This window comes from Ipomoea triloba, chromosome 1, assembly GCF_003576645.1.
Source record: "Ipomoea triloba cultivar NCNSP0323 chromosome 1, ASM357664v1".
NCBI lineage: Eukaryota > Viridiplantae > Streptophyta > Magnoliopsida > Solanales > Convolvulaceae > Ipomoea > Ipomoea triloba.
Window position 1 is genome coordinate 6,204,335 of NC_044916.1, and position 11,043 is coordinate 6,215,377.

An 11,043-nucleotide genomic window follows, 5' to 3' on the forward strand; every position below is an offset into this window, starting at 1 on the left:
CAATATTAACTCTCCCACTAATTAAGTTGTACCATCCTAATTATCCTACTAATTCTAAAAACATAATTAATTCTTCCTAATTAAGCTATATAATTACATTTAAGGGCGTATCACTCTCCACCCCTTCAAAAATAATTACATTTAAGGGCGTATCACTCTCCACCCCTTCAAAAAACACCTTGTCCTCAAGGTGTAGGTATGGAAATGAGCATATCCATGCCTTGATGATATTGCTTGATTGATTTGCCAAACGTGGACATCATAGATAACATGTTCACTGGATTGCCCTGTAACGAAATTCCTTGTTGGTGTCATGATTTGGACAAATTTGGGCGCCATTTCTATTGTAAAGTGGATGGGACTTTCCTCCAAAGACAATACTGATGTGAAAATTGATTCTTGAAACAATTGGGGAGACTTGATATACCCGATTGTAGTCGTTGCTTTAGCTTGAATTGGTGCTTCAATTTGAGTTGAATCCATGCAGATCGTCATGTGATCCTCCAAAGTATTTGATGCATGATCTATCTCCTCATTAGTAAATATTTTAATTTCTTCACCAACAATTGCACTAGAACTCATCATGTCGACCACATTACCACCAAACTCTTTTTGTATCATTACTTCCGCATCAATTTTCACATGAAGAGCGGAAGTTTGATTATCTATTTCCCCAGATGTAGCCATTATTAATTCTGCATCAGGGAATTCTATATTCATAGTGCNGATGTAGCCATTATTAATTCTGCATCAGGGAATTCTATATTCATAGTGCAATACCCATCATAAATGTTTTGGCCATGGAATGTTTGTTTGGCTATGATCGAATCCACAATGGAATCAAACCATACCAAAGCTTGGAAGGTGTGACCCTCATCCTTTAAAATATGAATATATTGTACGGGTCCTTTTGTGGAAAAAATCTCATACAATACAAAATCATCAATTGGGTACCATACTTGGTGTACAGAAACCAATAAGCACCGATGAGTAATGTTTTCCATTTTTATTTTTTTTTTTGCTTTTTGAAAAATTTTCACTTTTTTTTTTGGACTTCCTTTTCTGATTTTTTTGTCTCTTTTTTTTTTTGTCTTTTTTTCGCGCTTTCTTTTTTATTTATTTTTTAAAAGTTTTTTTTAAAAGAACTATACCTAAGGTAGTAAGCAAGCTAGATTACAGAGGTAGTAAAAAAATGCAAGACTACAATAGATAAATCTATGACGAAAATCACAGAACTTTGATTGTTGTGGATGATTTCTTACCGCGAAGAAGAGGCTATAATTATGTGTGATTGATGTTGATGATAGGATGCGGCTGCTTTTGCTCCTTCTCCAATGGTGACGATGACAATGCATATGGCAAGCAATTTTCAGCTTCTCTCCGCTTCGCTGCTCCGAATCTCCTTGAGTGAAATCCCGACTTCAAAAATTGTTCCTTTATGCTCCAAGAAGCCTCCTATTAACTCGTTGTGACCTATTTTATCTAGAAACATCAAACCACACAAACAAATCATAGATTCCACTCAAACTAAAGCATTTGGTTATAAAAAATGGTTAAAGTATGGGGTATAAAAAGGGTAAAGAATCAAAGGTATCAACACACATTATGTATTGGAGTTATTGTTAGTTATTTTTTAAAATATAAATATCAAATTTATAAAAATGTTTACTACTACTATAGACATCTATATGACTTATTACTAGATTAGTTATTATTGTGTTCAACAAATTACAAATGCATTAATATATGTTTAAAATATATATTCAAATTATTTTAGTATACACTTATTAACTTTTTCATATTATTTTTGTTTAAATTTTAAAAAAAATTTGATGCGACTAATTTAGGCTCGTATTTTGACGAGCTTTTTAGCCTGTTCCCTTCACACTGGTCCATTTCAACAACTCTAATGCTACTAGTGTTAGAGGCCAGGTCAACTCTAATGCTACTAGTATCTTTTCATAACTACTCTAAGGCTCGAACCCACTTCCTTCTATGTGGGAGTGTAAACCGGGTGCCACTAGACCATAAAGTATTTGGCCACTTGTTCTTGATTTCAACTTGAAGAGATTTTGATATTTGTAAATCTCACTTTTGCGATGTTATTCTGTCCAACTTTTTAAAATATTTACTTTTATGAAAAAATGTGATAATTTTCAGGATATCGAATGATACTTTAATTAATTTTAAAACATTAATTTAAAAATACATATTAAGTATTAGACTATTTGCGCGAAGCGTGTTAAGTAATTTTCTCAAATAAACACCTAACACCCATAAACGCATCTCTAAATAATGTTTAATTAAGGAAACAGCACGAAAACCACGTCTCCGTGCATCACATGGTGATGAATCATATATACCCCACTTTTTATTCACTATTATTTTACTGCAAAAACGTTTTTCTTTTTCTTTATTGTCATTCTTCCTATTATATATCGGAGTTGTATCATACTACTTCCGTCCCATTTTGATTGTCTAGTTCGTTTAACGAGACTTGATTGAAGTTATTTTTAATCTAATTTTTAATAATATTAAGTTTAGCATTAATATATAAAATTTATATATTTAGAAACTATTTTAAAAGTACTATTAAACACAAAAAATTAAATTTAAAAATAATAAAAAATTACTAAAGAAAATAAGTAAGGAAGAAAGAGTTGGTTTGACCAATGAATAGTAAATATGATAGATAAAATGAGACAGAAAAAACATTTATACTTCTAAATTCTACCTTCTCATTTTTATTTTATGATTTGAAAAATAAGAATGAGATATTTTTATTATGTGGGTAACAAGAAAAGTATCATACATACAAAATTTGTGAGAAAGAGTAGAAGTTTAGAGTAAGAAATGTATTTTCTATATATATAGGGAGAGCCTAGAGTGAGGTAGTTCAAAAATTAAGAAAAGAGAGAGAGATGGAGAGTTCAGCGTCAGAAATTAGAAGTCCCCTACTGGTAGAGTCAAGTAGAGATAGATGGTGGAAAAGGGCAATGGACTTGGACTTGGAAGAAGCGAAGCATCAGATACTGTTCGCCTTACCAATGATTCTCACCACCGCTTCTTTCTATTTCATCCCTCTCGTCTCCGTCATGTTCGCCGGCCACCTCGGACAGCTTCCGCTCGCCGCCTCTAATCTCGCCAACTCTTGGGCCGTCGTCACCGGCCTCTCTTTCATGGTACGTACTAACATTTCCTGCTTTAATAATTTTCTCATCTCATACCTACTTACCTATTTACCATGTTTCACTGTCCAAACCTCCATAAATCATACTCCGTATATATGGCTGCGCCTAATTCAAACTTGAATACAATATTATTGTTATTGTTATTATTATTTGGTTCAAAATGTCTGTACTAGGTAAATTTTGAGCTTTTTTCTCTTTTGGATGACATGGAAACTCGTACTTACTACAGGTAAATTTTGCATTGTAACCCTAATTAGCAAAAGGTCACAAGTAAACAAATCAATTTAGGTTATCTTAATTTACCAGCTCAAAAGAATTAAGAGTTGACCTTGTAACAAGGTTTCTTTGAGCTTTTTGTAGTTTGTTTTCAGTTGGTTGTAGGTATGGTAAGAGTTCTACTACATGGACTCCTATTTTCTAATCCATCACTTTTACTCGATTATCTTTATCGAGTCCTAAAGAAAGTGTCAACGTCAAACTTTTGTATAAGGAAATAAAAGTAGGGAGTATAACTTAAGAGTCGAAGTAGTATTTTCCCTATAGTAATAGGTAAAGGTCGGGTGGATCAGAGGTAACTGAATTCACCACTCCAGTAACTAATATACATTATAGTTTCTACTACTCAGCCTCACTCAGGAATCACAGTGTGTGGACTTCTTCAAATCACACTGTTTACCTACAGGTTAGTCAGTAGCGTCAGTATAGCAATTATTTCTCAACATCTCCCAATTTCAATTAAAGGTGTGTTTGAAAATCATAAAAAATGATTTTTGAAAAATATATCATTTTCAGTAAATATTTTTATTTTCGGTGTTTGGTTACATTTTAGAAATCTGCATTGATTTGTTTGATTCATTTTTTTTTTTAAATGAGCAGAATTGTATAATTAAAATATTTTAATTGTTTATCCTAAAAAAACATTTTAATTGTTTTGTTTATAATATATAATAATAATATAAATGGTGGTGGTGGTGGTGCTACACGTGGTAGCAGTGATTGTGGTGGCAGTGTGGCGGTAGTTGCGGTAGTGGTGGCAGTGGTTGCGGTGGTGTGGTGGTAGGGTTGCGGTAGTTGTACGTGGTGGTGTGGTGATAATAGTGGCGACGGTAATGATGATGTAGTGGTGGTGGTGTGAAAATTGAAAGATGAGGATATTTTTCTTTAACAAAACCCTCATTTTTCTTTTAACTCACATTTTTACTCTAATGATTTCTCTCAAATCTCCAAACAGGCCATAATTGCAAATAGTGTCATTTAATCTTGTAGCCACGCATACATTGTACCTGTACTCTGGTAGGTGGGGACTTGAATACATTCTCATCAGATCACCTACTCTGAGCAAAGGATTATGCGTCACATCAACAAAATAAATGTTACATTTTGATTATTTGATATTATTGGGGATATTGACAATAATGCCTAAAATAAAAAATGGTGATATTGCCCTTGTTATTCTTTCTTAATTACGGAGTATTATTATTATTATTATTATGTTTGCAGTAGGCACTAGACAGCGACCTATATAAAAATAAAAAAATAATGCATGTGTGTGGGTGTATTATCAGTGTATGTCATATATATATATATATATATATATATATATATATATATATATATATATAAATCTTACTTCTGATCTCTTATTTATATAAATAAATAAATTTAAATATAAAAAAATTAATAAGGCCGATTCACTCGGGTAACTCTGTGAGTTGGGCGAGTTAACTCGGTCGGGTCGGCCGAGTTAGGTGCTAGGCAGCGGCCGCCTTGGGAGCAATTTGCCTCGACCTAGGGGCGCCTAACGCTTAGGCGGCCGATTTTTGCAACAGTGATTATTATTAACATTGTGTAGGAGCATATATGTTTTTATAGTTTTTATTTCTTACAATTTCAAATCCAACCAAATAATGAAACTATTTCCAATAATTTATTTTTTTCCCAACCAAACAATGAAATTCATCTTCATAGTAATTGTTTTCCCATAGAATTTCAATTCCATTCCCCCTCAAATATTTTTCTCGAACCAAACGGGAGCTAAAGCTGTTAAAAATCTCATGTATATAATATTAAGCAAGGCTTGAATTACCACTTACTTAGTAATATTTATATATGGTTAAATAAATAATATAATGGTATTTTGAATAAAAATTTATAGTAAATCTGAACTTAGGGTGTGTTTGGAAAGTAAGAAAATGACTTCTGCAAAATATTTTCTGAAAAATGAGTCTTTCCCAGAAAACAGTTTCATTTTCAATTTTTGGTTGTATTCTGGAAAACTGTCTTTGGGTGTTTAGTTCATTTTCTGGAAATTGTCTAAAATTGTATAATTTTACATTTTAATTTTTTAAATATAAAAAAATTATAATAATATAAAAAGTAATAAGAATATTTATTATAAAAAAGTATATAAAAAAGGTCTGGCGGACTGTTTTCCACCGGAAACCAGAGATTTGGCCAAAATAGCCAAATCATCACCCAAGACAATTTCAGAAAATGACTTTCGGAAAAAAAAAAATTTCGGAAGTCATTTTTCCGAAAAAAATGACCTTATTTTTCATCGTCAATGGAACTGTTTTCCGTTGACCGCATTTTCCATGCCTTCCCAAACAAAGAAAACCCGAAAAATGATTTTCGAAAATTATTTTTTGAGTTTCCAAACATACCCTTAATACGATTTTATCTTATTCTGTATTTAATCACCCTAGAAATGGGATAAAATTCAATCAACTAAATTGACTTATAATATAAAATGAATAGAAAATTACATTTTTCGTCTCTAAGTTATAAGGTATTTGTAGAATTCGTCCACGAGTGTTGGTTATGTTCACTTTTCGTTTCTAAGTTATCATTGGTACGGTGTTGCACTTTTCGTTCTTTGCTCACTTTTTGTCCATGATATATACTAAAATTGCAAATCTCGTCCCTAATGTTTTATTAGTAACGTAGAAAAGTGCAACATCAATAATACTCAGGGACAAATTATACAATTATTCTATAATTTAAGGACAAAAAGTGCAATTTTCCTTAAAATGAATGATTTATTTTTATTGAATAAGGTTCAAATTATCCACTGAACGTAATCTGAAAGTGCAATTAAGCCATTGAACAAAAAAAAAAAAGGGCAATTACGCCATTGAACACTCCAAATACATGCAATTTCACTTGATAGCATGTTACCTTTCATTTCATCAGGTCGCATGCTTATGTGGATGGTGAATTGACATTTTAAAATATTTTTTTAATAATAAATATTAAAAATAAAAATAAAAAATTAAATTTTTTTAAAAAAAAATGGTAGCCACCCTCCCCCCTCCCCTTCCTTCGTCTCCAACTAGAAATGACTCATAAATTCTATCTATAATACATTGAAAATAAAACTCTAATAAACACTACATCCGGGCATTTGTTTGTTTTTTTTTTAATAAAAATTTTAAATTTTAAATTTTAAATTTTATTTTATTTTTATTTTTAAAGTTTATTATTAAAAAAAAATTTTAAAATGTCAACTCACCATGTAAGCAGGCAACGTGATGAAATGGAAGGTAACCTGCTATCAGGTGCAATTGCATGTATTTGGAGTGTTCAGTGACCTAATTACACTTTTTTATTCGTTCAGTGATTTAATTGCACTTTCAAGTTACGTTCAGTGGTCAATTTGAACATTATTCCTATTTTTATTGAAATCTAAATCGTTTAAATTGTCACACTCACTGATGATGTTGATGGTAATAGGTTGGCCTAAGTGGTGCACTTGAGACATTATGCGGACAAGGATACGGTGCGAAGTTATACAGAATGATGGGGATTTACCTCCAGACATCATCCATCATAACATTTTTTTTCTGCGTCATTGTTGCCATTATTTGGTGTTTTTCTGATTCCATTTTGATTTTACTACAACAAGAACCTCAAATAGCACATTTGGCCGGCTTGTACTTAAAATTTCTAATACCTGGACTGTTTGCCTACGGTTTTTTACAAAACTTGTTGAGATTTTTGCAGACGCAAACGGTTGTTATACCGTTGGTTGTGTGCTCAATGGTGCCATTAGTAATCCACATTGGAATCACTTATGTCTTGGTTCGACTAACGAGTCTGGGTTACAAAGGAGCACCGTTGGCGGCTTCTATTTCATTGTGGATCTCGTTCCTTATGTTAGGCACTTATGTTATGTTTTCGGAGAAATTCAAGTATACTTGGGAGGGATTTTCATCGGAGTCGTTTAGACATATCTGGACAACTTTGAAGTTGGCTCTGCCCTCTGCTGCTATGGTGTGGTTAGTGTTTATTTAATGAAATTGGTTTTTAAGTATAAATTAACATAGGATTTGTGATGTCTGATGATTAAGTATCTTGGTCATTTGTAAACAGCATGGAGTATTGGGCTTTTGAGCTTCTGGTGTTGTTGGCAGGCATTATGCCAAACTCGGAAATAACAACTTCAGTTGTTGCCATGTGGTAAGCATATATGTACTTCTTTGTTGTTAAATTACCAGTCTAATGCAGTAAAAAGATTGATTGTTTGGTGGTGTGCATTCAGTGTGAATACAGAAGCCATTGCATATATGATCGCATATGGTCTTAGTGCAGCTGCCAGGTAATTCAATTCATAAACCCACCATATATGCATCCCTTTTTAGTCTTTCATCTTTAGTTCTTCCCGAAAGGTTCAATCCCCAACCCAAGGGCCCCTATGCTCCAGGCCAGTCCGGCCCGACAGAGCATCTATGATAATGTAAATCATGTTAATTCAGCTGAACACAATTGTTAGACACTTGCTTATTGCACACCAAGAGTCTCTCACTTTGAGGGGTTGCTCCCAAACTGGAGCTGATGAGACTCAATCACTGATTTTTCTTTTTAAATTTAATCTCTGTGATCAACTGAGCTGCCAATGCGGGCGGTTTAGATCTTTATTTGTTTGAATTTCTTGTGGAGAGTGAAAATTGAATGAAAATTATATGCCTGCAGCACTAGAGTCTCCAACGAGTTAGGAGCCGGAAATCCTAACCAGGCTAAGCACGCCATGTTTGTTACTCTCAAATTGTGCATTCTTTTTGCTATTGCAACCGCCTCCGCTCTAATTTTTGGTCACGACGTATGGGCTGGTCTCTTTAGCGATAGCTCGCTTGTAATATCAAATTTTGGTTCAATGACGTACCTTCTAGTTACATCTTTCATATTCGATTTTGTCCAAGGAATCTTATCAGGTATAATATGAATAATTTTGAATTTTTTTTTCAATGAAATCTTATCCTTTCTTATATGTTTCTTTTTTGGGTCAATTTTTGTGAACAGGGGTAGCTAGGGGATGCGGTTGGCAGCACTTAGCTATGTGCATAAACTTGGCAACGTTTTATTTCATTGGAATGCCAATTGCTGCACTCTTTGCTTTCAAGTTGAAACTCTATGCTAAGGTAAGTGGTGGACTATAAACATATACTCCTGGAAAATGTGTTGTTATTATAGTAAAAATTGCTAACCTTAATCAAACTTTTAGACCTATGTTAGCTTAAAAATCACAAGATTTTGTATTGAATGTGAAAGAAAAATATTGTGGCACAAACAGGGCTTATGGATTGGGTTGATCTGTGGTCTGGTCTGTCAATCGGCGGGTTTGTTGATGCTTTCCATCTTCACCAAGTGGAACAGAGTGGACCTCTCAACTAATAATGAAAAACCATCATTGGCTTAACTCAAGTGTGAGGTTTCCTAGCTGCATGGGACTATGAGGTTCCAATTCTTTGTTGAAAAATTTATTGAAAAACTACTATTCATATGAATGTGATTTACTTTTAATGTGATTATTTGGAGTAGTGGGGTATGTAATAATCACAGCAGGGTTAGATGATTGTTAAGAATTTATAATTGTGAGGTATTTTAAATATTAGGTGCACTTAGTATTGATGCTCAGTATACAATTTACTTGCACATGTACATGTAATACATTTTACTTACACTTATGCACCTATTTTGACCACCTATTTTGACTTACAAGTACAAGTACAAGTAATTTACTTTATGCACCTGGGTGCACCTAGTGCGTTGTGATTCTTTCTCAGTTCTCTCTGCCCGACTGGTCTTCTCCTCTTTCCCGGTCCATTCGGCCACTCCGGTCTGTTGGAGTCAGCTTGGACCAGACTAAGACCCGACCTTAGAGCTCGGAATGAGCGGGCCGATCGCTGACCTTGCACCTTTCTTAGCCGGTCTATTAGAGTCAGCTTGGGCCAGACTAAGACTCGACCTTAGAGCTCGGAATGAACAGGCCTATTGCTGACCTTGCACCTTTCTCAGAGTCTAAGCTCTTCTGGCAGCCGGTCTATTGGAGTCAGCTTGGGCCAGACTAAGACCCGACCTTAGAGCTCGGAATGAGCAGGCGGCCAGACTAAGACCCGACCTTAGAGCTCGGAATGAGCAGGCCGATTGCTGACCTTGCACCTTTCTCAGAGTCTAAGCTCTTTTCGATTGCTGACCTTGCACCTTTCTCAGAGTCTAAGCTCTTTTGGCAGCCGGTCTATTGGAGTCAGCTTCGGCCAGACTAAGACCCGACCTTAGAGCTCGGAATGAGCAGGCGGCCAGACTAAGACCCGACCTTAGAGCTCGGAATGAGCAGGCCGATTGCTGACCTTGCACCTTTCTCAGAGTCTAAGCTCTTTTCGATTGCTGACCTTGCACCTTTCTCAGAGTCTAAGCTCTTTTGGCAGCCGGTCTATTGGAGTCAGCTTCGGCCAGACTAAGACCCGACCTTAGAGCTTGGAATGAGCAGGCCGATCGCTGACCTTGCACCTTTCTTAGAGTCTAAGCTCTTTTGGTAGCCTGGGCCAGACTAAGACCCGACCTTAAAGCTCGGAATGAGCGGGCTGATCACTGACCTTACACCCTTCTCAGAGTCTAAGCTCTTTTGGCCTTGCAACATTTGGCCGCGCACTGTCATGTTGAGACTTGTTTATCAATAAAGAGAATTTTTTACTAGCGTATTTACTCTATCATATATATATATATATATATATATATATATATATATATATATAGTAGTAATATCTGTTTATCTATACTTTTTCAACCTATTGAAGCATGCCTCCACAGAGACTTGATCTCATGACTTGTCATATGAGAGAGTCACTACATGCCATCTGAATACAAAGTTCTTGGCTTCACGGAAAGTTAATTAAAAAAATATTTGTCAACTTTCTCGAAAAGGGTCGCCAAAAGTTATTCTATACAAATCTAGATCTGTATAGATCGCGACTCCAAGCCACACTCCTCTCTTCTCCACGCACTGAAGTCACTGCCATGCTCAACCACTACTAACCCCATCTCCACCACCGCGTTTAGCTACCGCACACCTTTTTTTGGCGGGTAAATCTTTTTTTTTTTTAATTATTAAAATACGTGTTTTTTTTAATTATTTTGTTAAATATGATATTTGTTGATTTTTTAGAATTTTTATTTTGAATTTGTATTAATTTGCTGTTGTTGTTGTTATTATTATATCTTGATATGTAAAAGAAAATATGAATTTTGGTGATTATATATATATATATATATATATATATATATATATATATATATATAGGGGCACTCTAATGAGAACAAGTGCCCAGGAGAGAAAAAAAAATAAAACAATTTACAGTTGTCCATGTTTTCAGATCAACGAATCAGATTTAATTTAAAAGAAAAATGACGCGGTGACATTTTTGTAAATGCAAGTAACTAGTGCACCTTTTCAAGTAAAAAGTGCAAGTAAAATAACTTACAAGTGCAAGTAATTTACCTTGTTAACATTCGTGCACTTAGGTGCACCTAATTATAATGTTAGGTGCAACTAGTTATAACGTTAGGTGTATTTAGT

General features: G+C 34.5%; 1 protein-coding gene across 1 annotated transcript; it reads left to right on the forward strand.

Annotated features, from left to right (window-relative positions):
* The first annotated feature begins 2,890 nt into the window (after nucleotides 1-2,890).
* Nucleotides 2,891-9,185, forward strand: LOC115999045 (protein DETOXIFICATION 19-like). The gene is made up of 7 exons (XM_031238784.1): nucleotides 2,891-3,182; nucleotides 6,924-7,468; nucleotides 7,563-7,649; nucleotides 7,732-7,788; nucleotides 8,163-8,401; nucleotides 8,490-8,608; nucleotides 8,761-9,185. Exons 1-7 carry the CDS (start codon nucleotides 2,922-2,924, stop codon nucleotides 8,884-8,886), a joined length of 1,434 nt encoding a protein of 477 aa, XP_031094644.1. The 5' UTR covers nucleotides 2,891-2,921; the 3' UTR covers nucleotides 8,887-9,185.
* Nucleotides 9,186-11,043: the final 1,858 nt, after the last annotated feature.

Excerpts from the sequence above, each read along its gene's own strand:
- LOC115999045 (XM_031238784.1), top strand. The coding sequence starts at position 2,922 with ATGGAGAGTTCAGCGTCAGAAATTAGAAGTCCCCTACTGGTAGAGTCA. Across the intron at positions 3,183-6,923 it reads TCACCGGCCTCTCTTTCATG|GTTGGCCTAAGTGGTGCACT; the intron begins GTACGTACTAAC and ends TGATGGTAATAG. Across the intron at positions 8,402-8,489 it reads TGTCCAAGGAATCTTATCAG|GGGTAGCTAGGGGATGCGGT; the intron begins GTATAATATGAA and ends TTTTGTGAACAG.